The sequence below is a fragment of the Somniosus microcephalus genome, chromosome 13 (assembly GCF_052327205.1).
Source record: "Somniosus microcephalus isolate GS21.2 chromosome 13, FLI_Smic_1.0, whole genome shotgun sequence".
Taxonomy (NCBI): Eukaryota; Metazoa; Chordata; class Chondrichthyes; order Squaliformes; family Somniosidae; genus Somniosus; species Somniosus microcephalus.
The window spans coordinates 192,590,939-192,618,245 of record NC_140999.1 but is presented as its reverse complement, the minus strand read 5'-3'; the positions used below and the strand labels follow the sequence as shown (position 1 = coordinate 192,618,245).

General features: G+C 49.3%; 1 protein-coding gene across 2 annotated transcripts in view; it reads left to right on the top strand.

Annotated features, from left to right (window-relative positions):
* Nucleotides 1-18,856, top strand: part of LOC147108931 (neurocalcin-delta-like) — a 40,094-nt gene extending 21,238 nt beyond the window's left edge. Inside the window, exons 1-4 of one of the 2 annotated variants that reach the window (XM_086005888.1) lie at nt 3,091-3,223; nt 4,776-5,170; nt 11,747-11,852; nt 13,427-18,856. In XM_086005888.1, coding sequence (XP_085862014.1) covers nt 4,793-5,170; nt 11,747-11,852; nt 13,427-13,524 — 582 coding nt within the window. In that variant the 5' untranslated portion in view covers nt 3,091-3,223; nt 4,776-4,792 and the 3' untranslated portion in view covers nt 13,525-18,856. Of the gene's footprint in view, nt 1-3,090; nt 3,224-4,775; nt 5,171-11,746; nt 11,853-13,426 lie in introns of those variants that run through there. The other variant, XM_086005887.1, reaches the window with a different exon arrangement.
* The last annotated feature ends 8,451 nt before the right edge of the window (nt 18,857-27,307 follow it).

Here is a 27,307-nt window from a genome sequence, read left to right as displayed (position 1 = left end):
GACGGACAGAAAGCAAAGAGTTGGAATAAACGGGTCGTTTTCCGAGTGGCAGGCAGTGACTAGTGGGGTACCGCAAGGATCGGTCCTAGGACCCCAGCCGTTCACAATATATATTAATGATCTGGACGAGGGAATTGGATGTAATATCTCCAAATTTGCAGACGATACAAAGCTGGGTGGGAGGGTAAGCTGTGAGGAGGATGTTGTGAAACTCCAGTACGATTTGGACAGATTGGGTGATTGGGCAGAAACATGGCAAATGCAGTATAATGTGGATAAATGTGAGATTATCCACTTTGGTGGCAAAAACAGGAAGGCAGATTATTATTTGAATGGCAATAGATTGGGAGAAGGGGAAGTGCAAAGAGACCTGGGTGTTCTTGTGCACCAGTCGCTGAAGGTAAGCATGCAGGTGCAGCAGGCGGTTAAGAAGGCAAATGGTATGTTGACCTTCGTAGCAAGAGGGTTCGAGTACAGGAACAAGGATGTCTTGCTACAGTTGTACAGGGCCTTGGTGAGACCGCACCTTGAGTACTGTGTGCAGTTTTGGTCGCCTTACCTGAGGAAGGACGTTCTTGCCATGGAAGGAGTGCAGCGAAGATTCACCAGGCTGATACCTGGGATGGCAGGAATGACGTATGAGGAGAGATTGGGTCGATTGGGCTTATACTCACTGGAGTTTAGAAGATTGAGAGGGGATCTCATCGAAACTTATAAAATTCTGTCAGGCCTGGACAGACTAGATGCAGGAAGGATGTTTATGATGGCCGGGGAGTCCAGAACCAGGGGTCATAGTCTAAGGATAAGGGGTAAGCCATTTAGGACTGAAATGAGGAGGAATTTCTTCACCCAGAGAGTGGTGAACTTGTGGAATTCTCTGCCACAGAGGGCGGTGGAGGCCAGTTCATTAAATATATTCAAAAAAGAGTTGGATATATTTCTTAAGGCTAAAGGGATCAAGGGATATGGGGAGAAGGCAGGGGCAGGGTACTGAATTTGGATGATCAGCCATGATCTCATTGAATGACGGAGCAGGCTCGAAGGGCCGAATGGCCTACTCCTGCTCCTATCTTCTATGTTTCTATGTAAGGTGTAGCATTAGTTCTAGTATGCACTGTGCGAGCGATGGCCAGGCGAGCGGGGGCGGGGCGGTTGGGGGGGTGGTGGGGGAGGCGGGAGGTCTCCAGGAATATGTCCCACCAGAATTGGCAACCCTAGGACAGATCGACCGTGGCTAATCTATGTTCAGATACCTGCTGATCACAGCAGACTTTGCTCAGAAAGCGGAGATCTCGCAGTCAGTCAAACGTGAAGAGAAGGGAGAGGTGACAGCAGGCAGCTGTCGTGTAGAGGAGAGTAGGCGATTATGCGTCCCACATTAGTTCATCAAAGTGTGCAAATACGAAAGACTCGATATAAGTACAATTAGCTGAAATTTCAACATGTTTCTATCTGCCTCTGAGGTCCTTCGATTTTTAAAATGAGCTTTGCTGAAATATATAGTCAGGTCCCTAGTTTTGTTTCAATATAATTGCCTGTTATTTTCACCATTGTTCTGGAGTCCCAGACTCCAGCCCCTGGTCACTGGCAGCTGTGTCTCAAAGGCAAGTATTCACTCCCTTCCTGTATCACTGTAACTCCCGGTCGCATTGACTCACAGTACAAGCTCATTTACGCCCCCTGACCCAATTATTACTTGCACGCATTGGCGGGGGAGGGGGGGGTGCGGTGGGATATTAAACCCCACTCACCCCTCCATCACCCCAGCTGGTGGACAGCGGGTGGGTGAGCAGTTAATGTGGAGCGGGGGATTTACCCACTGTCTTCCAGCCCTGATTGAGCCAGTTCCAATTTTAAATTGAAATCAGGAAGGACACCTGCCCCCAAACATCAGGCTGTCCCAAAGCGCTTTACAGCCAATGAAGTACTTTTTGAAGTGTGGTCACCGTTGTAATGTTAATATTGCCCCTCCGACAGTGCAGCGGTCCCTTGGTACTGCCCCTCCGACAGTGCAGCGCTCCCTCAGTACTGCACCTCTGACAGTGCGGCGCTCCCTCTGTATTGCCCCTCCGACAGTGCGGCACGCCCTCAGTATTGCCCCTCCCACAGTGCGGCACTCCCTCAGTATTGCCCCTCCGACAGTGCGGCACTCCCTCAGTGCTGCCCCTCCGACACTCCCTCAGTATTGCCCCTCCGACAGTGTGGCGCTCCCTCAGTACTGCCCCTCCGACAGTGCGGCACGCCCTCAGTATTGCCCCTCCCACAGTGCGGCACTCCCTCAGTATTGCCCCTCCGACAGTGCGGCACTCCCTCAGTGCTGCCCCTCCGACACTCCCTCAGTATTGCCCCTCCGACAGTGTGGCTCTCCCTCAGTACTGCCCCTCCGACAGTGCAGCCCTCCCTCAGTACTGCCCCTCCGACAGTGCAGCGCTCCCTCAGTATTGCCCCTGCGACAGTGTGGCACTCCCGCAGTATTGCCCCTCCGACAGTGTGGCGCTCCCTCAGTACTGCCCCTCCGACATTGCAGCGACCCCTCAGTATTGCACTGGGAGTGTCAGCCTAGATCTTGTGCTCAAGTCCCTGGAGTGGGACTTGAACCCACAACCTTCTGACTCAGAGATGAGAGTGCTGCCCACTGAGCCACGGCTGACACCAAGGTGGATCACTAGCCGTGGAAGTGCCTACAGTGAAGGAAAGGGGGCAGGGAGGGAATAGCTAGGATTCTGTAAAGAGTGCATTTAATGAGTGCGTGCGTGTGATGTGTCAGCGATGGCCTGTAAACGAGCTTCCGAAACTTCACCTTGTGGGTTTGCAGTCTTTAGTAGATTCCTCCGTGCAGCTGTCCCCAGCATCCTGTCAACCTGGGCGCAGCGCTCCGCAAATAGGCAGCTCGGATGTGGTCGCTGAAATGTGACATTGAGTTGTAGCCTTGCGCTCGCTGCTGTGTGTTCTGTACAGAAACAGAAAAAGAAAAATAACTCGAACCACACAAGGTAGGCTAGCAGAGCTGGGAATCAGCAAAATAGCTCCTCATACCATCTAAAGTCCCCAGCAAAACATTCAACGAGTATAACTTAGGTAGATATAAGTGAAGGTCCAAGACTGAAGGGAAGGTGTAACTTTAATGTTCGGGCTCTCTCTTTGCAAACTGTTTCTAGTGGCAGGAGGGTCGGTAACCCGAGGACGCAGATTTAAGATCATTGGCAAAAGAACCAGAGGGGAGGTGAGGAGAATTTTTTTATACAGCGAGTTGTTGTGATCTGGAACGCGCTGGCTGAAAGGGCGGTGGAAGCAGATTCAATAGTAACTTTCAAAAGAGAATTGGATAAATACTTGAAAGGGAAAAATTTGCAGGGCTACAGGGAAAGAGTAGGGGTGTGGGGCTGATTGGAGAGCTCTTTCAAAGAGCCGGCACAGGGTGCGATGGGCCGAATGGCCGCCTCCTGTGCTACAAGATTCTATGACGATAAAAATCAATAACCTCAATGACTAATATTAATAACACAACCCCGGTCCTCCTTTCTGACATGGTGTCAGCCTTGGCTCAGTGGGCAGCACTCTCACGGCTGAGTCAGAAGGGTGTGAGTTCAAGCCCTGCTCCACAGACTTGAGCACACAATCCAGCCTGTGACACCCAGTGCAGAACTGAGGGAGCGCCGCACTGTCAGAGGGGCAGTACTGAGGGAGCGCCGCACTGTCGGAGGGGCAGTACTGAGGGAGCGCCGCACTGTTGGAGGGTCAGTACTGAGGGAGCGCCGCACTGTCGGAGGGGCAGTACTGAAGGATCGCCACACTGTCGGAGGGGCAGTACTGAGGGAGCGCCGCACTGTCGGAGTGACAGTACTGAGGGAGTGCTGACCTGTCGGAGGGGCAGTACTGAGGGAGCGCTGCCCTGTCGGAGGGGCAGTACTGAGGGAGCGTTGCACTGTCGGAGGGGCAGTACTGAGGGAGCGCCGCACTGTTGGAGGGGCAGTAGTGAGGGAGCGCCGCACTGTCGGAGGGGCAGTACTGAGGGAGCGCCGCACTGTCGGAGGGGTAGTACTGAGGGAGCGCCATACTGTCGGAGCGGCAGTACTGAGGGAGCGCCGCACTGTCGGAGGGGCAGTACTGAGGGAGCACCGCACTGTGGGAGGGGCAGTACTGAGGGAGCGCCGCACTGTCGGAGGGGCAGTACTGAGGGAGTGCTGCAGTGTTGGAGGGGCAGTACTGAGGGAACGCTGCACTGTCGGAGGGGCAGTACTGAGGGAGTGCCGCATTGTCCGAGGAGCAGCACTGAGGGAACGCTGCACTGTCGGAGGGGCAGTACTGAGGGAGCGCTGCACTGTCGGAGGGTCAGTACTGAGGGAGTGCTGCACTGTCGGAGGTGCCGTCTTTCGGATGAGACGTTAAACCGAGGCCCCGTCTGCCCCCTCGGGTGGATGAAAAAGATTCCACGACACCTTTTGGAAGAACAGGGCCGTTCTCCCCGATGTCCTGGGGCCAATGGTAACCCTCAACCAACATCACTAAAACAGATATTCGGGTCATTCTCAACATTGCTCTTTGTGGGAGCTTGCTGTGCAGAAATTGGCTGCTGGGTTTCCTACAACAGCGACTACACTTCAGAGGTACTTTGTTTGCTCTGAAGTCCTTTGGGGCACCGCGCATTCGTGACAAGCGCTGTCTCAATACAAGTGTTTCATTCTATAATACCGGTCAGTGCACTCCAGGAATGATTCACTGTGACAAGCAACTCTGACAAGGCAATACTGCTGTTCTCTCCCTTCCTATTTCAGTCACGCTGCGGGTGAGGATGGGGAAACAGAACAGCAAGCTGCGCCCCGAGGTGCTGCAGGATTTACGGGAAAACACAGAGTTCACGGAGAATGAGATTCAGGAATGGTACAAGGGATTCGTGAAGGACTGTCCCAGTGGCTACCTGACGATGGACGAGTTCAAAAAACTCTACGGCAACTTCTTTCCCTACGGCGACGCCTCCAAGTTCGCGGAGCACGTTTTCCGTACCTTTGACGCCAACGGAGACGGCACGATAGACTTCCGCGAGTTCATCATCGCGCTGAGCGTGACCTCCCGCGGGGGCTTGGAGCAGAAGCTGAAGTGGGCCTTCAACATGTATGACGTCGATGGGAATGGTTATATCAGCAAATCCGAGATGTTGGAGATTGTCCAGGTACGTGATTCTACAACAAAAGAAGGAGGATTTTCTTTACCTGGATCTTTCCCGCTCTTTGCCAGTTCCTTTGCGTTTCTTGCTGCCCTGCTTCCCTTTCAGAATAGCTCCGATTTCACACTAACGTTCCCACCTTTTCCCCAACCCAATGCCGAGAAGGATCCGGGCAGGAGCTGGGATCGCTGCTTGGATTCGCTATACTGTCGTAGAAATTGATTCCACTGGTGGGAGGGTCGGTAACCAGAGAACAGGTTAAGTGAGTGGGCAATGAAGTGGCAGGTGGAGTATAATATGGGGACATGTGAGGTTATTCACTTTGGTAGGAAGAATAGAAAAACCAGAATATTTTTTAAATGGTGAGAAACATAGAAACATAGAAGATAGGAGCAGGAGTAGGCCATTCGGCCCCTCGAGCCTGCTCCGCCATTGAATGAGATCATGGCTGATCATCCAAACCCTAGCGCCCGGTCCCTACACCGACAGCCATCTCACCCAAGCCCTATCCCCATAACCCCGTAACCCCACGTATTTAATCCCCCCTAACACTAAGGGTCAATTTTTATCATGGCCAATCAACCTATGTTTCAGGGGATGGTCACACCTATGAAGTTAATTACTGCAGATGTAGTCCGTGGTCAGGGACAGGACGGTGTGACTACGAGTGAGGAAGGTACAGGGATCCAAGATGTAGTGTTGAAGGAGACGCAGCCCTTGTTCTTGTCCAGCAGGATCGAGGTTCTTACTCCCTGTGAGGGCGGGAGCGGGGACTGCAGGGAGGATGAGCAACCTGGCCACAGCACCGTGGTACAGGGGGCCATTCAAGTGGAGGGAGTAAAAAGAAATGTTGTAGTGGTAGGGGATAGTATCATTAGGGGGATAGATAGGGTTCTCTGCAGTCAAGAGCGGGAGTCCCGAAGGCTGTGTTGCCTGCCTGGTGCCAGGGTTAAGGACATCTCTTCTGGGCTGGAAAGAAACTTGGAGTGGGAGGGGGAGGATCCAGTTGTCGTGGTCCATGTTGGTACAAACGACGTAGATAGGACAAGGAAGACGGTTCTGTTAAAGGAGTATGAGCAGCTAGGGGTCAAATTAAAAAACAGAACCTCAAGGGTAATAATCTCTGGGTTATTACCTGAGCCACGAGCGAATTTGGCTAGGATAAATAAAATTAAAGAGTTAAATGCGTGGCTCAAAGACTGGTGTGGGAGAAATGGGTTTTGCTTCTTGGGACACTGGCACCAGTACTGGGACAGGAGGGAGCTGTTCTGTTGGGACAGACTCCACTTGGCCAGTGCTGGGACTAGAGTCCTGGCGAATCATATAACTAGGGCTGTAGAGAGGGCTTTAAACTAATTAGTGGGGGGGAGGTTTCTAGAGAGCAAATAATAGAAATGACAACAGAGAAGGTCATAGACTTAGGTAGCAGTGGGGGAATTAAAAAACAGAACGTGTCAGGAAGGGACAGAAGGTATGGAGTAAAAAGTAAAGTACTAAAAAGGGAAAAAACAGGAACTAAGTGTTACAAAACATATTTGAAACTTCTTTATCTGAATGCACGTAGCATTCGTAACAAAATGAATGAGTTAACGGCACAAATAATGACATATGGGTATGATCTTGTGGCCATTACAGAAACATGGCTGCAGGGTGACCATGACTGGGAATTAAACATACCAGGTTATTTAACAATCAGGAAGGACAGGCAGGAAGGGAGAGGAGGTGGGGTGGCTATGTTAATAAAGGAAGGAATCACTATAATACAGAGAAATGATATTGGGTCAAAGGAGCAGGATAGTGAAACAGTTTGGGTGGAGATAAGGAATAATAAGGGGAAAAAAACACTAGTGGGTGTAGTCTATAGGCCTCCGAACAGTTGCAACTCTGTTGGACGGAGTATTAATCAGGAAATAGTTGAGGCTTGTAATAAGGGAACAGCTATAATTATGGGGGATTTTAATTATCATATTAACTGGGCAAATCAAATTGGGCAGAGCAGCCTTGAGGAAGAGTTCATTGAGTGTATTAGGGATGGGTTTCTTGAGCAGTATGTAACTGAACCGACCAGGGGGCAAGCAACCTTAGATTTGGTCCTGTGTAATGAGACAGGATTAATTAAAAATGTCCTAGTAAAGGATCCCCTTGGAAGGAGTGACCATAACATGGTTGAGTTCCATATTCAATTAGAGGGTGAGAAGGTTGGATCTCAAACAAGCGTGCTGAGCTTGAATAAAGGAGACTATGAAGGTATGAGAGCGGAATTAATTAGAGTGGACTGGGAAAATAGATTAAAGGATAAGACAGTACATGACCAGTGGTGTACATTTAAGGAGTTATTTTACAACTTCCAAAAAATATATATTCCACTGAGGAAAAAAGGGTGTAAAAGAAAAGATAGCCATCCGTGGCTAAGTAAAGTAATTAAGGATAGTATCCGACTAAAAACAAGGGCATATAAGGTAGCCAAATCTAGTGGGAGGATGGAAGATTGGGAAGTCTTTAAAAGACAGCAAAAAATAACTAAAAGATTGATTAAGAAAGGGAAGATAGATTATGAAAGTAAATTAGCAAAAAATATAAAAACAGACAGTAAAAGTTTCTATAGTTATATAAAAAGAAAAAGGGTGGCTAAAGTAAATGTTGGTCCCTTAGAGGATGAGACCGGGAAATTAATGGTGGGAAACATGGAGATGGCAAAAACACTGAACAATTATTTTGTATCAGTCTTTACAGTAGAGGACACTAAGAATATCCCAACACTGGACAAACAGGGGGCTCTAGGGGGGGAGGAACTAAATACGATTAAAATCACTAAGGAAGTGGTACTTGGTAAAATAATGGGACTCAAGGCGGATAAATCCCCTGGACCTGATGGCTTGCATCCTAGGGTCTTGAGGGAAGTAGCGGTAGGGATTGTGGATGCATTGGTAATAATTTTCCAAAACTCACTGGACTCAGCAAAGGTCCCGGCAGATTGGAAAACTGCTAATGTAACACCCTTATTTAAAAAGGGTAGTAGGCAGAAGGCTGGAAACTATAGACCTGTTAGCCTAACATCTGTGGTTGGTAAAATGTTAGTCCATTATTAAGGAGACAGTAATGGGACATTTGGATAAACATAATTTAATAGGACAAACTCAGCATGGTTTCATGAAGGGGAAGTCATGTTTGACAAATTTGCTGGAGTTTTTTGAGGAAGTAACATACAGGGTGGATAAAGGGGAACCAGTGGACGTAGTGTATTTAGACTTCCAAAAGGCATTTGACAAGGTGCCACACAAAAGATTATTGCTCAAGATAAAAAATCACGGGATTGGGGGTAATATTCTGGCGTGGGTGGAGGATTGGCTCTCTAACAGAAAGCAGAGAGTTGGGATAAATGGTTCGTTCTCAGATTGGCAACCAGTAACTAGTGGTGTTCCGCAGGGGTCAGTGCTGGGTCCCCAACTCTTTACAATCTATATTAACGATTTGGAGGAGGGGACCGAGTGTAACATATCAAAGTTTGCAGATGATACAAAGATGGGACGGAAAGTAGTGAGTGAGGAGGACATAAAAAACCTGCAAAGGGACATAGACAGGCTAAGTAAGTGGGCAGAGATTTGGCAGATGGAATACAATACTGGAAAGTGTGAGGTTATGCACTTTGGCAGGAAAAATCATAGAGCAAGTTATTATCTTAATGGCAAGAAACTGGAAAGTACTGTAGTACAAAGGGATCTGGGGGTCCTGGTGCACGAAACTCAAAAAGTTAGTATGCAGGTGCAGCAAGTGATTAAGAAGGCCAATGGAATGTTGGCTTTTATTGCTAGGGGGATGGAATATAAAAACAGGGAGGTATTGCTGCAGTTGTACAAGGTATTGGTGAGACCGCACCTGGAATACTGCATACAGTTTTGGTGTCCATACTTAAGAAAGGACATACTTGCTCTCGAGTCAGTACAAAGAAGGTTCACTCGGTTAATCCCGGGGATGAGGGGGTGGTCATATGAGGAGAGGTTGAGTAGATTGGGACTCTACTCATTGGAGTTCAGAAGAATGAGAGGCGATCTTATTGAAACATATAAGATTGTGAAGGGGCTTGATCGGGTGGATGCGGTGAGGATGTTCCCAATGATGGGTGAAACTAGAACTAGGGGGCATAATCTTAAAATAAGGGGCTGCTCATTCAAAACTGAGATGAGGAGAAACTTCTTCACTCAGAGGGTGGTAGGTTTGTGGAATTTGCTGCCCCAGAAAGCTGTGGAAGCTACATCATTAAATAAATTTAAAACAGAAATAGATAGTTTCCTAGAAGTAAAGGGAATTAAGGGTTACGGGGAGCGGGCAGGAAATTGGACATGAGTCTAGGTTCGGAATGGTCATGGCCCTGTGGGTAGTGGAGTGGGCCCAGGGGCCGTGTAGCCTTGTTCTGCTCCTACTGTGTTCTAATTCTGTGTTAGATTTCAGGAGATGGTATTATTCCTGTTCCTGGCTGGGGTGGAGATCGCCTTTACAGAAGGTAAGTACTGTAGAAAATATAGGGACAGAGTGATCTCCTGGAAGAATTTCGATCGCCTAGATTGGTCGGAGAGGAATTTCCCAGATTTTTTTCTCCCAAATTGGCCATTGGGTCTTTATCTGGTTTTTCGCCTCTCCCGGGAGATCACATGGGTTCGGGTGAATGCAGAGTGATAGAAGATTTGAGGTTAGGATCAGATCAGCCATGATCTTATTGAATGGTGGAGCAGGCTCGAGGGGCCGATTGGCCTACTCCTGCTCCTATTTCTTATGTTCTTATGTTCAACCTAACCCGCACACCTTTGGACTGTGGGAGGAAACCGGAGCACCCGGAGGAAACCCACGCAAACACGGGGAGAATGTGCAAACTCCACACAGACAGTCACCCCAGGCCGGATTTGAACCCGGGTCCCTGGCGCTGTGAGGCAACAGAAACTATTAAATGTTGCCTTTCAGAGAGATTTGGGTGTCCTCGTACAGGAAACACAGAAAGTTAGCATGCAGGTACAGCAAGCAATAAGGAAGGCAAATGGCATGTTGGCCTTTATTGCAAGGGGGTTGGAGTATAAGAGTAAGGAAGTCTTGCTCCAATTGTACAGGGCCTTGGTGAGACCACACCTGGAGTACTGGGCACAGTTTTGGTCTCCTTATCTAAGGAAGGATATACTTGCCTTGGAGGCGGTGCAACGAAGGTTCACTAGATTGATTCCTGGGATGAGAGGGCTGTCCTATGAGGAGAGATTGTGTAGAATGGGCCGATACTCTCTGGGGTTTAGAAGAATGAGAGGTGATCTCATTGAAACGTACAAGATTCTGAGGGGGATTGACAGGGTAGATGCTGAGAGGTTGTTTCCCCCTGGCTGGAGTGTCTAGAACCAGGCGGCACAGTCTCAGGATAAGGGGTCGGCCATTTAAGACTGAGATGAGGAGGAATTTCTTCACTCAGAGGGTGGTGAATCTTTGGAATTCTCTGCCCCAGAGGGCTGTGGATGCTGAGTCGTTGAGTATATTCAAGACTGAGATCGATAGATTTTTGGACTCTAGGGGAATCAAGGGATATGGGGATCGGGCGGGAAAGTGTTGAGGTCAAAGATCAACCGTGATCTTATTGATTGGCGGAGCAGGCTCGAGGGGCCGAATGGCCGACTCCTGCTCCTATTTCTTATGTTCTTATATATTCTTAACACAGGTTTAAGGTGATTGGCAAAAGAACCAGTGGGGAGATGAGGAGAAATGTTTTTACTCAGCGAGTGGTTAGGATCTGGAATGCGCTGCCTGAAAGGGCGGTGAAAGCAGATCCAATAGTAACTTTCAAAAGGGAATTGGATAAATAGTTGAAGGGAAAAAAATTACTGGGCTATGGGGAAAGAGCAGGGGAGTGGGACTAATTGGAGAGCTCGTTCAAAGAGCCGGCACGATGGGCCGAATGGCGGCCTCCTGTGCTGTAAGATTCTATGATGATAAAAACATTAAGAACCTCAATAATTAATACTTCCACATCCTGAGACTCTCAAGTAAGTGGTCTTTTATTTTCTATACACTTACCTATCTCGTGTATCTTTATAAAGATCTCCACCCCAAAACCTCCTTTGCAGGATCTCACTAATTAGCTCCTTAACTCTACCAAGGGGCACACGAGGCACTTGTTTCCGCGGAGCTGAGTTAAGAATTCTTGGGGCACTGGGCTGACGTTGGTCTCGGGCGTGGGTGCCGACCGACTTTGGGCAACCCTAACCAATTGGGCATGTGGTGCTCTCCCAGCGCGGACCGAGTGCGGCGCTCTCCCGGCGCGGACCGAGCGTGGCGCTCTCCCGGCCCGGATCGAGCACAGCGTTCTCCCAGTGCGTACCGAGCGCGGCGCACTCCATATTGGACCCTTCGGCGCCGAAAAATCGGGCATAGTTTGATCTGATTTCTGGGCCGCTGCCTTCAAGAGAGGAAGCGGTTAAAAATAAATAAATAAAATAAATCCTCTCGGCGGTTTGAGCGGGAGCACGTGCAGCCCATTGCCTCGCCAGGCGGGCGAGGGTTTCAGAACTGTGGGGGCCTTCAGTACTGATGGGCTTTGTTCTCCTCGGCCAGGCTATCTACAAGATGGTTTCGTCGATGATGAAGTTGTCCGACGATGAAGCTACCCCAGAGAGAAGAACCGAAAAAATCTTCCGTCAGATGGACACCAATGCAGATGGTAAGTGGATGGGCCGAAGGGCCTCTTTCTGTGCTGTATGACTCTATGGAGGCGCAGTCAACAAGCCGTTCTTTACCATCCTGCCAAGTTGGGATGGAGTAAGCATGGAATCATAAAAAGATTCTACATTTATACAGCACCTTTCACAACCGCCAGGTGCCTCAAAGCGCTTTACCGCCAATGAAGTACTTTTGAAGTGGAGTCACTGTTGTAATGTGGGAAACACGGCAGCCAATTTGCGCACAGCAAGCTCCCACAAACAGCAATGTGATAATGACCAGATAATCTGTTTTTTTGTTGATTGAGGGATAAATATTGGCCACCCAGGGAGAACTCCCCTGCTCTTCTTCGAAATAGTGCCATGGGATCTTTTACATCCACCTGAGAGAGCAGACGGGGCCTCGGTTTAACGTCTCATCTGAAAGACGGCACCTCCGACAGTGCAGCGCTCCCTCAGCACTGCCCCTCCGACAGTGCGGCGCTCCCTCAGTACTGCCCCTCCGACAGTGCGGCGCTCCCTCAGTACTGCCCCTCCGACAGTGCGGCGCTCCCTCAGCACTGCCCCTCCGACAGTGCGGCGCTCCCTCAGTACTGCCCCTCCGACAGTGCGGCGCTCCCTCAGCACTGCCCCTCCGACAGTGCGGCGCTCCCTCAGTACTGCCCCTCCGACAGTGCGGCGCTCCCTCAGCACTGCCCCTCCGACAGTGCGGCGCTCCCTCAGTACTGCCCCTCCGACAGTGCGGCGCTCCCTCAGCACTGCCCCTCCGACAGTGCGGCGCTCCCTCAGTACTGCCCCTCCGACAGTGCGGCGCTCCCTCAGTACTGCCCCTCCGACAGTGCGGCGCTCCCTCAGTACTGCCCCTCCGACAGTGCGGCGCTCCCTCAGTACTGCCCCTCCGACAGTGCGGCGCTCCCTCAGTACTGCCCCTCCGACAGTGCGGCGCTCCCTCAGTCCTGCACTGGAGTGTCAGCCTAGCTTTATGTGCTCAAGTCCCTGGAGTGGGACTTAAACCCATGACCTTCTGACTCAGAGGCAAGGGTGCGGCCCACTGAGCTACAGCGGACACTGTGCCGGCTCTTTGGAAGAGTTATCCAATTAGTCCCACTCCCCCTGCAAATGTTTTCCGTTTCAAGTATTTATCCAATTCTCTTTTGAAAGTTATTATTGAATCTGATTCCACCGCCCTTTCAGGCAGCGCATTCCAGATCATCACAACTCGCTGCGTTAAAAAAATTCACCTCATCTCCCCTCTGGTCTTTCTGCCAATGATCTTCAATCTGTGTCCTCTGGTTACCGACCCTCCCGCCAGTGGGAACAGTTTTCTCCCTATTTACTCTAAGTTAGTTGGAACGTTTCAAGAGTAATAGGGTTGTGAAATAAGTTCCCAGGGAAGGACGTTGGAGCAGATATTGGGAAGAATGGTGGAACATTGGGCTGAAGAAATGATTCAGTATGTTTCTGGGGAGAGAGGTTGGTGGGGTCGCTCTATCAGAGTCAAGCTTGTTGGCAGGATCGTGGTTTTTCCCGTTCCTGTACATTTTCATTCTTAACCGCCTACGCTTATTTTTTCTAGGCAGACTTTCTCTAGAAGAGTTTATCAATGGAGCGAAGAAGGACCCATCCATCGTCCGCCTCTTGCAATGCGACCCCAGCACGGCGGGCCAGTTCTGAGACACTGCCAGCCCCGCGGGACAGATTCGGTTACTCCACGCCATTCCTATCAATGGCGACCCAGAGTGGACCGGCAAGAACACAGCGGAACATGAAGTTATGCTCGGGCCAACGGAACACTAGCGTCTGCCAAAACTGGGCATCCTTCCACGCGATGAAGAAACTGCATGAAGAAACAGATTTGCAACTTATAGTACAGTAAATGTGTAAATGTGTCAAAATAAGGGGAAGCTGAGCTGGTCAACCAAAAGAAAATACTGTCTCGTCTTTATTTGCACCATGCACTGTTGTGGATTTAGTGTAACTAGACAACAGAGCAGAGTGAGTGTGTTTTATTAGATTTGTCTGATCCATTGTTTGCTTTTTACAGGTGAATCATTTTTTTTATTTTTAACTGCACTGAGATCTAGTTTGTATTTGACAAAACCAGAGAGGCCCAAAATCTGGCAGGTTAATGTTTACAGTTATGTATCAAGGACATGAAAAAGCCATCAGGTTCATACCTGCTTCTCCCCATCTGTGGCCAATTCCATCCCCATGTACCAACTCTCCCTCTTCCTCTCCCCTACCTCCCAGGGATCAGCAAATAAACCTATCGCCAGTTCAGTAGACCCCTGTGAAACATTCCCTCTCTCACCCCTTCATTGGGGATCCGGAAGCCCCAAACCCATAATTATCACCCAAAATGATTCACACCAACTTTCCATGTGATGTGATGACCCCTGTTTCCGTCTATCACCTTCCTGTAGGACTGTAAAGAATCCCCCTTCGCTCGGGAATGCTCCTCTACAGGTTTACACCCTGTGGGGAAAAGTAAAACTCCAAGAGCTCCTGCCTCCCTCCCTGCTCGCTCAGGTTACATGGGTGGCCCCTAGATCTACCTTACCCCGTCACGTCAAACACACTATCTACAGTAATGTTGTCCCTAGCTTTAGCAATCTTAAATATCTGGGTCAGGTCGGCTCCAAGTCTCTCCAGTGCGTACAAACCCAAGCACCAAGGATACCTTCATAGCTCAATGCACTCAGGCAGTCGCCCTCGCTTCTCTGCGCTTTCGCCAGAGTAACAACGTCTTTGCTGACTTGGCCCAAAATATGTAAAATGGTGTCTTGCCAAAATTTCTATGGCCCTATTATTGTGTTCCTAGTTTCATAATGAATGGCCTGAGCAAAACAGCCCAGGACCCTGTTTGCCTTGACTTTGGCATCCTGAAACTTATGCTACTTTCCATCATCTTGTCCACCACCAAGGGTAGACTCACTGGTCTACAGTTCTCTGGATTTGAATTAGGTGACCACATGTGCTTTCCTACAAGCCTCTGACACTGCCCCAGATCTCAGTGAGCTTTTCAAAATATCTTGCCACAGCATCACGCAAAACCTCCGCCATTTCTTCCAACATTCTAGGGTCAATTAAATCTGGCCCCACCTCTTTTTTTCTATACCTTGACTTAACAAGTTTCCCCCTTGGGGAAAAGCAAACAGTCTCCTTGGGTCTTCATCCAATCTACTGGACAAGGGGCGGATCCAACGTTCTCACAATTTAACACCACTACAGAATAACTTCTGTGATACCTTTGTCATGATTTATAACTGTCCCCAGGTCATTCTGCAATTGTCCAATTAGTTCCTTGACTGACCTTTGACTCTGAATATAAACACATTGTTAGGGGGGGAATTTCCTGGTGGGGGGTCTCCCGCCCGTTCACCGGAAGAACCTCGGAAACCCCAGAAAAACGTTCTCCCTCCAAAATGCTTTCCTATTTTCCATGGTCCTCTTCCCTAGAATCATTTCAGACCACATGTCCAAAAATGTGCATTTTTTATTTACTAATTTAAGAATCCAATGAGCCATATCTGGATTACCAATTAGCCACAAGGGTAGTGGCTAACGCATTGGGCAGCACTGTCTTAAGTCAATGCTAACTGCTTTTTATGCTGTTTGTGGGGCTATTACTCCATTTGTAACTTCTAAAATGCCTAGTCTTTAATGCCAGTCGCCAGAGTCCGTTCCCCGTGTAGCCATCGTGCCTTCCTCCTATTGTATACTCTGCGCCTTCCCTTTGTTTCGGGATTTTCTTTAAAGTATGCATCGAGTGATGGACTAGTAATCCAGAGGCTGAGACTAATGATCCGGAAAGATGAGTTCAAATCCAAACACAGCGGCTGGGGAATTTAAATTCAAAATAATTAATTAAATCTGGAATTAATTAAAAGCTAGTGTCAGTAATGGTGACCATGAAACTATCGGATTGTCATTAAAAACCCTTCTGGTTCACTAATGTCCTTTTAGGGAAGGAAATCTACCGTCCTTACCCGGTCTGGCCGACATGTGACTCCAGACCCACAGCAATGTGGTTGACTCTTAACTGCCCTCTGAAATGGCCGAGCGGGCCACTCAGCTGTGCTCAAGGCGGCGGCTCACCACCACCTTCTCGATGGCGATTAGGGATGGGCAATAAATGCTGGCGATGCCCACATCCCGTGAATGAATTTTATAAAAATTACAGACTTGGGTTTGTTACACGTTTAAGAAACGACATGCCGTTGTGATATTAAAGAAAACAAAGATGTTCCCACAGCCATTTCTCCCCCCTTCAAAATATCTCAGCGCTGAGGAGGCCATCCTGCCCCAAAAGATATGAAATGCCGTCCGTGATTATGGTTATCTGCCCAAAATCTCAGTCTCACAACAAAGCATCACTGCCAGTTTTCCTACTTTTTTTCCCCCCTATTGTGTCTGAATAAGCACTCCCAATGGGTGTGGTAATAACTGGTTGCGTTTAGCTCCAGGCCCTCTAGAATGTTTTGTCAAACTAATACAAGAGAAGACAAGGAGTCCAGTTGCTCCAATGTGCTTCCTCCCTTCAGAGGGTCACTTTTTGTTCAGTGAACAATATGCAAGTGCCATACGTCATCAACCCCAATTGCCAGCCACCACTCGTGCTCCTGTTGCTCAGGTTGTTGCTCTCGGTCTGCCACGGACCACTCCTCTTTCTCCCGAGGTGAGTCACCGAGACCCAGCTTATTCCGTCCTGCACTGTAACACAAGAAGACTTGTCTCGCAAAAATAGGATTCAGCCCTCTCACTGCAGCAACATTTAGGCTTGCCAACTCTGGTTGGCCGTCTTCCTGGAGGTGTCGCCAACCGTCCTGCCCCTCCCCCCCCACCATTGGTCGCCCGACATGTCCATCCTCGCGGTGCCCCGCCCCCGCGGCCAATCGGAAAACGAACAGACTCTTCATTACCCGATTGAATGATTCTTGACTGTCAGTCAAACAGCCTTTTTTTTCCCATCTCTGATATTTTTGTAACTAATAGACAAAAGTGTTCAAAGATAATTTGTTTTTAAATGTATTAACAGCCAGCTGCTTTTTCTCCCGGATGTTGCTTGCTGCAGTGTCCTGGAAATTAATCTTCAACATTCCCACCTCTGCATTCATTGTGTTCAATGTTTATTCAGTGCTCTGAATTAAGAAATGTTCTGTACATTTACCTGATTCTACATTACAATCAGAATTAGAAACTAGTTTTGTAGAGTGTGTGTATATGAAAGATGAGAGTTTTTGAAAAGGGAACAGATATACAAGGGCCAATCTTCACCCCAAACAACATAGTGCAGATGCTGGAAATCTAAAATAAAAACAGAAAGTGCTGGAGACGCTCAGCAGGTCAGGCAGCATCTGTGTAGAGTTATCCTTTCAGCCTCGAGGAACAGCACCTCATCTTCCGATTAGGCACTTTACAGCCTTCCGGACTCAATATCGAGTTCAACAACTTCAGATCATAACCTCGGCCCCTATTATATTTTTATATTTTTTATCCACACCTTTGGTTTGTGACTTTTCCTTTTTTTTCTCTCTCTCCCACATGGCAGCTGTCTTTCACTCTGCCAGCGCATTTCACACTTCATCTAGAGCCATTGTCTGTCTCTTTACCTGTCCTATTACCATCTCGTCTCACCTTGAATATCTCTTAATGTCTCTTCTTTCATCCCCTCCCCCATTTCCCAGCCCCCAAACTGCCTTTTGTTTCATTTCCTGCCTTTTCTCTCAGTTCTGTAGAAGGGTTTCGACCCGAAGCGTTGACTCTGTTTCTCTCTCCACGGATGTTGCCTAGCCTGCTAAGTTTTTCTGTTGTTATTTCGGATTTCCAGCATCCACAGTATTTTGCTATTGTATCCTTTCAGGCCAATGAGCCGTTGTCAGGACCCCAGATCTGAAACTTTATCTGACATATCCGCCAGTGTTCACACCCCTGCTTGCTATCGAGTGACTCCCTGCGGGGTCACCGTGCGTGTCGGGCGAGGGGGAAGATCAGGAATGCCCCACACAGTCAAATAGTTCACCACCTTGATGACGCAGGACCACTTGGACAGGGTGCCACGTCCCGTAGCACTGGAGCAAGACTTGATGTCTTTGGGAGAGGTGGGGAGAAAGTTGAGTGGGGGGTGTGTGCGGGGGAGTTTTGAAAGTTTCTGTTAAACTTTACGCTGCCCTAGTTATATTAGAATCTGGAGCTAGCTGACTGCAGGTCCTGAGCTTCCTGGTGTCCACCATTATCCTAAAGTGGTGAGAGATGGACATGGCCTGTAAGCTGAGCCAAACCCAACAGATGGAGCTTGTGTTACACTGCAAGTATGTGATTTCCACACCGCACCACACACCTTACCTTACCATCCCTAGCCACACCACTCTGGGACTGATGGGATAGATGGTCTAAGACTATTGGGGAAGGAGCCCATCTTATGTTCATTAATAAATAGACATTCTTATTATGAACACAGCTAGCTTTTGCTAGACACTTTTATTGAGCACATGTGGACTAGGTACAGTATCTGTAGAGGCTTCCATCTTGACTGCTGCCTTGTGAGTAGCCTAGTGCCTCATGGGTAATGTAGTCTTAATATACATACAGCTCTACGGCTCCACCTAGTGTCCACTGTAGAATGACATGTTATTGATCATTACAGTCCTGGGTAAAGGCAGCAATTCTGGGCTTATTTTGTTCAACCAATTTCCCCGAGAGTAAAATCTTTCTGCAGAGTTCCCGTTGAAGAATTTCCAGTCTGTCTGCTTTACTGAATAAAAGCTCAGGTTTATGAAGGGAATAGAACTGATCAGCTTGCTTAAAGTTTAACCGTAGTCGTTGATATTTAAATTGCATTTTTTTTTTCGGTATTTGTGCAAGTTGTTTGTTGATTTGTTCGACCTCAGGCTGGTTCTGCACTGTATCCTTTAAATCATGGAGTCAGTGTTAAATGTCAGAAAGGGATAGGACTTTTTTTTTGCCTTTATCTGAATAAACATTAAAACTGTACAAGTTGCCTAAGCAGGCTCGTCTTGGGATTCAGTTTTTTTATAAAGCGCTGTTGTATTTTTAATTCATTCTCGGGATCTGGGCATCGCTGGCAAAGCCGGCATTTATTGCCCATCCCTAGTTGCCCCTTGAGAAGGTGGTGATCACGTGGCCGGGCAGCGACCTGGGGGTCCCATGCAGTCTGCTCACCGATGTTCCCTTTAAGCTGCGCAGCACTCCAGAGAGGTCCCTCACAGCCGGCTCACCGGCTTTTAAATGGGGAAAAGACTGGGCCGCGGGGCCCCTTAAAGGGGGCCGCGCACCCAAAATAAATTAAAGGAACATTGCCGCTCACCAGCTCTTATACGGGAGAAACAGCACATGCGTAAAAATCTGAATGGGCCGCGCAGCCAGTTAAAGGGACCGCGCAACTAAATAACAATTAGAGGGAACATTGGTGGTGACGTGCCTTCTTGTACTGTAAACCAATCATTATATGGTGAAATATCAATCGTGTTTCGTGTATTGTCACGCGTTCTCTGATTGTTTTAAGAGAAAGTCATTTTCTTAATCCAGGAACAGGGAAAGACCGTGAGGTCGAACAAGCTCACCTACCCTCCTTTGCACCAGACAGTGTCAGCCATGGCTCAGTGGGCAGCACTCTCCCCACTGAGTCAGAAGGTTGTGGGTTCAAGTCCCACTCCAGAGACTTGAACACAAAAATCTAAGCTGACACTCCCAGTGCAGTGCTGAGGGAGTGCCATACTGTCGGAGGTGCCGTTAAACTCTGGCCCCGTCTGGCCCAGTCAGGTGGACATAAAAGGCCATAATATAAAATCAGCTTACTGAGGATGTGAGAAATCTGAAATATAAACAGAAAATGCTGGAAATACTCAGCAGGTCAGGCAGCCTCTGGGGAGAGAGAAACAGAGTTAACGTTTCAGGTCAATGATCTTTTGTCAGAACTGGAAAAAGTTGGAGATGTAACAGGTTTTTCAGCAAGTGCCCGGTCAGGGAAAGGGGGGAGGGGAGGAAAGAACAAAAGGGAAGGTCTGTGATAGGGTGGAAGGCAGGAGAGATTAAAGACAAAAGGGACGATGGAGCGAGGCAAAAGGGAGTGGTAATGGGACAAGTAAAGAAACAAAAGATGAGTCTAAAGGAGCTGTAAATGGTAACAGCAGACCATTTAGTCCAAAGTTAAGAACATAAGAAATAGGAGCCAGGAATAGGCCATTCGGCCCATCGAGCCATTCAATAAGATCATGGCTGATCTTCTATCTCATCTCCACTTTCCCGCCCTATCCCTGGATTCCCTGAGTGTCCAAAACTCTATTGCTCTCTGTCTTGAATATACTCGACGACTGAGCCTCCACAGCCCTCTGGGGTAGAGAATTCCAAAGATTCACCACCCTCCGAGTGAAGAAATTCCTCCTCATCTCAGTCCTAAATGGCCGACCCCTTATCCTGAGACTGTGACCCCCCCCGGTTCTAGACTCTCCAGCCAGGGGAAACACCCTCCCTGTTAGGGACGAAGATTGGTTGGCTTGTGCAAGGGCTGATGACACCTTGCTGCAACTCCGCAATGGGTTAAACCCTTCAGGGAAGGAGCAGGGAAAAAAAAAATGTGGGCGCTCTCACAAAATGATGAAAAAGGGTGTCTCTGATTTCTCTCATACTCCAGTCTTACAAAGTACAGAATTTCCACCTCGAAACTCGTTTCACGGGCACACATGCTGTGGTAATCGGTGCTGGGCGCAAAGATTAGAGGAGTGTTCTGTGTACTAAATGGAAGCTGGTCAGGAATTTCCCCTCCGACTCGATTCCCGGGTAGGTGCACTGAAGTCAGGTGGACTGTGGCCAAATGCAAGGGGAAATTAAGGTTTGAGCGCAGGAACTGTTCCGAAACTAAAACCCGAAACAGCAAATTCTCCAGTCCTGCATTTTACCATTTGCAAGCAGTTAGTTCCTTAAATCAGGCACTGAACTGTTCCATTGTCGCTAGGAAATTAAAAAAAGAATTTGCATTTATATAGCGCCTTTCACAACCTTAGGATGTCCCGAAGTGCTTTACAGCCAATGAAGTTCTTTTTGAAATGTAGTCACTGTTGTAATGTAGCAAACACAGCCGCCAATTTGGGCACAAGAAGATCTCACATACAGCAATGTGATAATGATCAGAGAATCTGTTTTTTTGGTGATGTTGGTTGAGGGATAAATATTAGCCGGGACTCTTCCTCAAAATAGTCCCATGGGATTTTTTTTAATCCACCTGAGGGGGCAGATGGGGTCTTGGTTTAACGTCTCATCCGAAAGACAGCACATCCAACAGTGCGGCGCTCCCTCAGTACTGCCCCTCCGAAAGTGCGGCGCTCCCTCAGTACTGTCCCTCTGACAGTGCAGCGCTCCCTCAGTACTGCCCCTCCGACAGTGCGGTGCTCCCTCAGTACTGCCCCTCCGACAGTGCAGCGCTCCCTCAGTACTGAGCCTCCGACAGTGCGGCGCTCCCTCAGTACTGCCCCTCTGACAGTGCAGCGCTCCCTCAGTACTGCCCCTCCGACACTGCAGCGTTCCCTCAGTATTGCCCCTCCGACAGTGCGGCGCTCCCTCAGTACTGCCCCTCCGACAGTGCAGCACACCCACAGTACTGCCCCGCTGACAGTGCGGCACTCCCACAGTACTGTCCCTCCGACAGTGCCACGCTCCCTCAGTACTGCCCCTCCGACAGTGCGGCGCTCCCTCAGTACTGCCCCTCCGACAGTGCGGCGCTCCCTCAGTACTGCCCCTCCGACAGTGCGGCGCTCCCTCAGTACTGCCCCTCCGACAGTGCAGCGCTCCCTCAGTACTGCCCCTCCGACAGTGCGGCGCTCCCTCTGTACTGCCCCTCCGACAGTGCAGCGCTCCCTCAGTACTGAGCCTCCGACAGTGCAGTGCTCCCTCAGTACTGCCCCTCCGACAGTGCAGCGTTCCCTCAGTATTGCCCCTCCGACAGTGCGGCGCTCCCTCAGTACTGCCCCTCCGACAGTGCAGCACACCCACAGTACTGCCCCTCTGACAGTGCGGCACTCCCACAGTACTGTCCCTCCGACAGTGCCACACTCCCTCAGTACTGCCCCTCCGACAGTGCGGCGCTCCCTCAGTACTGCCCCTCCGACAGTGCAGCGCTCCCTCAGTACTGCCCCTCCGACAGTGCCACATTCCCTCAGTACAGCCGCTCCGACAGTGCGGCGCTCCCTCAGTACTGCCCCTCCGACAGTGCGGCGCTCCCTCAGTACTGCCACTCCGACAGTGCGGCGCTCCCTCAGTACTGCCCCTCCGACAGTGCAGCGCTCCCTCAGTACTGCCCCTCCGACAGTGCGGCACTCCCTTAGTACTGCCCCTCCGACAGTGCAGCGCTCCCTCAGTACTGCCCCTCCGACAGTGCGGCGCTCCCCCAGTACTGCCCCTCCGACAGTGTGGCTCTCCCTCAGTACTGCCCCTTCGACAGTGCGGCGCTCCCTCAGTACTGCCCCTCTGACAGTGCAGCGCTCCCTCAGTACTGCCCCTCCGACAGTGCGGCGCTCCCTCAGTACTGCCCCTCCGACAGTGCGGCATTCCCTCAGTACTGCCCCTCCGACAGTGCAGTGCTCCCTCAGTACTGCCCCTCCGACAGTGCAGCGTTCCCTCAGTATTGCCCCTCCGACAGTGCGGCACTCCCTCGGTACTGCCCCTCCGACAGTGCAGCACACCCACAGTACTGCCCCTCCGACAGTGCGGCACTCCCACAGTACTGTCCCTCCGACAGTGCCACACTCCCTCAGTACTGCCCCTCCGACAGTGCGGCGCTCCCTCAGTACTGCCCCTCCGACAGTGCAGCGCTCCCTCAGTACTGCCCCTCCGACAGTGCAGCGCTCCCTCAGTACTGCCCCTCCAACAGTGCAGCGCTCCCTCAGTACTGCCCCTCCGACAGTGCCACACTCCCTCAGTACTGCCCCTCCAACAGTGCGGCACTCCCTCAGTACTGCCCCTCCGACAGTGCAGCGCTCCCTCAGTACTGCCCCTCCGACAGTGCCACACTCCCTCAGTACTGCCCCTCCAACAGTGCGGCACTCCCTCAGTACTGCCCCTCCGACAGTGCAGCGCTCCCTCAGTACTGCCCCTCCGACAGTGCAGCGCTCCCTCAGTACTGCCCCTCCAACAGTGCAGCGCTCCCTCAGTACTGCCCCTCCGACAGTGCAGCGTTCCCTCAGTATTGCCCCTCCGACAGTGCGGCACTCCCTCGGTACTGCCCCTCCGACAGTGCAGCACACCCACAGTACTGCCCCTCCGACAGTGCGGCACTCCCACAGTACTGTCCCTCCGACAGTGCCACACTCCCTCAGTACTGCCCCTCCGACAGTGCGGCGCTCCCTCAGTACTGCCCCTCCGACAGTGCAGCGCTCCCTCAGTACTGCCCCTCCGACAGTGCAGCGCTCCCTCAGTACTGCCCCTCCAACAGTGCAGCGCTCCCTCAGTACTGCCCCTCCGACAGTGCCACACTCCCTCAGTACTGCCCCTCCAACAGTGCGGCACTCCCTCAGTACTGCCCCTCCGACAGTGCAGCGCTCCCTCAGTACTGCCCCTCCGACAGTGCGGCGCTCCCCCAGTACTGCCCCTCCGACAGTGTGGCTGTCCCTCAGTACTGCACTGGAGTGTCAGTCTGGATTTTGTGCTTGAGTCTCTGGAGTGGGATTTGAACCCAAAACCTTCTGACTCATAGGCGAGAGTGCTGCCCACTGAGCCACGGCTGACACTTTAAGATACATATCTGATCATTTATATTTTTAGCAGAAGACCGACTATGAATTGTTGGGAGTAGACAGTGTTGTATTTTTCTGCCATGTTTTTATTCTTCTATCTCCCCCACTCCACCTCGCCAGTTCTCCTCCTCCTCCCCCTGAAGATACTGAACCTCAGTGGGGAACGGTTCCCTGCCCAGCAGCTGCAAGGTGCCACTGTGAAATTGTCCAAATGGCCACTCTCTTCACATATCATCCTAAACGGTTAGTGTCCGTGGGAAATTTAACCTTGAGGTGCATCACAGACGAGTCCGATCCCATCCTCTGCGCAGGCTTGATAGTGAATGGACACAGAAGGAATCCTACATTACAACAGTGACTACACTTCAAAAGTACTTCATTGGCTGTAAAGTGCTTTGGGACGTCCTGAAGTTGTGAAAGGCGCTATAGAAATGCAAGTCTTTTAACAACTGGCAGAAACAGGAGGCTTTCACCCCATCAGTAATGGGGCTGTATTCGAACTCACTGGAAAAAAAGTGTTCTCACTCACTACAACAGATTATCCCACATTCCTTTCATTTCTGACTTGTACGGGCATGAGTTGAAAACACTCACTAGGGCTGGACCTCCTTTGACATTCTGCAAATTCTCGTAGCATCAGCAAAAGGAAAAACTGCAACAGGTTGCAGCAGAATTCGAGCACCTTTGTGATTCAACTTTCGAAAGTAACCGATGCGTGTTTTCTACTTTCATGTTGCGCTGCGATAATATTTAGAGGGTTAAATATAGAAGAAACAAACAAGACAGCAGGAAATAGGATCTCAGATACTTCCCCTAATGCAGGAAAGGGCGTGACACATTCACAACAACTTCTAACCCTCCGAGATCTCTGCGTCCTCCTGCGCATCCCCGATCTCCTTCGCTCCACCATTGCCGGCCGTACCTCGAGTTCCCTCAGCCCTAAGCTCTGGAATTCCCTCCCTAAACCTCTCTACCTCTCTTTTCTCCTTCAATACGCTCCTTAAAACCTACCTCTTCAACCAAGCTTTTGGCCAACTGTCCTAATATCTCATTATGTGGCTCGGTGTCAAATTTTGTATGATAATCGCTCCTGTGAAGCATCTTGGGAAGTTTGACTATGTTAAAGGCGCTATATAAATGCAAGTTGTTGTTGTTTAAAGATGTTTTTATGCTTAAGTTTGTCTTTTGTTTAATTCTCCCAAAGTATTCTGCCCCTCACTCCTGTCTCCATCAGCGTGCCTGGAGTGATTATATCGTGATGCAATTGTAGTCGGTGGTTCAGAGAAGCTGACACTGTGCCAGGCTCAGGTATTTGTGTGCTGACATCATTCTGCTATTTGGCATCAGGATGCATTGTCCCAGCTCAGTAGGTTTAGCCGGGCAGAGCAGCAGTTTTTTTTGCTAGGCTGGGAAATCAGGACACCCATGAAGAAAAGTGGGTCTGTGCTGCTGCTAGTGCAAGGCTGATGGGGAAGTCTCCCTCCACCAGCTTTCCTCACACACCCCTGTGCCATCGCACTGCCTGTCCAACAATTAACACACAACCAGGACAAGGCAGCCCGCTTGATTGGCACCCCATCCACCACCTTAAACATTCACTCCCTCCACCACCGGCGCACCGTTGCTGCAGTGTGTACCATCTACAAGATGCACTGCAGCAACTCGCCAAGGCTTCTTCGGCAGCACCTCCCAAACCCGCAACCTCTACCACCTAGAAGGACAAGGGCAGCAGGCGCATGGGAACACCAACCCCTCCAAGTTCCCCTCCAAGTCACACACCATCCTGACTTAGAAATATATCGGCCGTTCCTTCATCATCGCTGGGTCAAAATCCTGGAACTCCCTCCTTAACAGCACTGTGGGAGCACCTTCACCACACGGACTGCAGCGGTTCAAGAAGGCGGCTCACCACCACCTTCTCAAGGGCAACTAGGGATGGGCAATAAATGATGGCCTTTAAAAAAAATTCATTGTCAGGATGTGGATGAAAGAAAGCCTTGCATTTATATAGCGCCTTTCACGACCACCGGACGTCCCAAAGCGCTTCACAGCTAATGAAGTACTTTTTGAAGTGTAGTCACTGTTGCAATGTAGGAAACATGGCAGTCAATTTGTGCACAGCAAGCTCCCACAAACAGCAACGTGATAATGACCAGATAATCTGTTTTAGTGATGTTGGTTGAGGGATAATTATTAGCCCCAGGACACCGGGGCTAAGTAAAGAAATAAAGGATAGTATTCGACTAAAAACAAGGGCATATAAGGTAGCCAAATCTAGTGGGATGATAGAGGATTGGGAAAACTTTAAAAGACAGCAAAAAATAACAAAAAGATTGATTAAGAAAGGGAAGATAGATTATGAAAGTAAATTAGCAAAAAATATAAAAACAGATAGTAAGAGTTTTTATAGTTATATAAAAAGAAAAAGGGTGGCTAAAGTAAATGTTGGTCCCTTAGAGGATGAGACCGGGAAATTAATGGTGGGAAATATGGAGATGGCAAAAACACTGAATGAATATTTTATATCAGTCTTTACAGTAGAAGACACTAAGAATATCCCAACACTGGACAAACAGGGGGCTAAAGGGGGGGAGGAGCTAAACACGATCAAAATCACTAAGGAAGTGGTACTCCGTAAAATAATGGGACTCAAGGCGGATAAATCACCTGGACCTGATGGCTTACATCCTAGGGTCTTGAGGGAAGTGGCGGTAGGGATTGTGGATGCATTGGTAATAATTTTCCAAAACTCCCTGGACTCGGCAAAGGTCCCGGCAGACTGGAAAACTGCTAGTGTAACACCCTTATTTAAAAAGGGTAGTAGACAGAAGGCTGGAAACTATAGGCCGGTTAGCCTAACATCTGTGGTAGGTAAAATTTTGGAGTCCATTATTAAGGAGACAGTAACAGGACATTTGGATAATCATAATTTAATAGGACAAAGTGAGCATGGTTTTATGAAGGGGAAGTCATGTTTGATAAATTTGCTGGAGTTCTTTGAGGAAGCAACATATAGGGTGGATAAAGGGGAACCAGTGGACGTAGTGTATTTAGACTTCCAAAAGGCATTTGACAAGGTGCCACACAAAAGATTATTGCTTAAGATAAAAAATCATGGGATTGGGGGTAATATTCTGGCATGGATAGAGGATTGGCTATCTAACAGAAGGCAGAGAGTTGGGATAAATGGTTAATTCTCAGGCTGGCAATCAGTAACTAGTGGTGTTCCGCAGGGGTCAGTGCTGGGTCCCCAACTCTTTACAATCTATATTAACAATTTGGAGGAGGGGACCGAGTGTAACATATCAAAGTTTGCAGATGGTACTAAGATGGGAGGAAAAGTAGTGAGTGAGGAGGACATAAAAAACCTGCAAGGGGACATAGACAGGCTAAGTAAGTGGGCAGAGATTTGGCAGATGGAATACAATACTGGAAAGTGTGAGGTTATGCACTTTGGCAGGAAAAATCGTAGAGCAAGTTATTATCTTAATGGCAAGAAACTGGAAAGTACTGAAGTACAAAGGGATCTGGGGGTCCTGGTGCACAAAACTCAAAAGGTTAGTATGCAGGTGCAGCAAGTGATTAAGAAGGCCAATGGAATGTTGGCTTTCATTGCTAGGGGGATAGAATATAGAAATAGGGAGGTATTGCTTCAGTTGTACAAGGTATTGGTGAGACCGCACCTGGAATACTGTGTAGTTTTGGTGTCC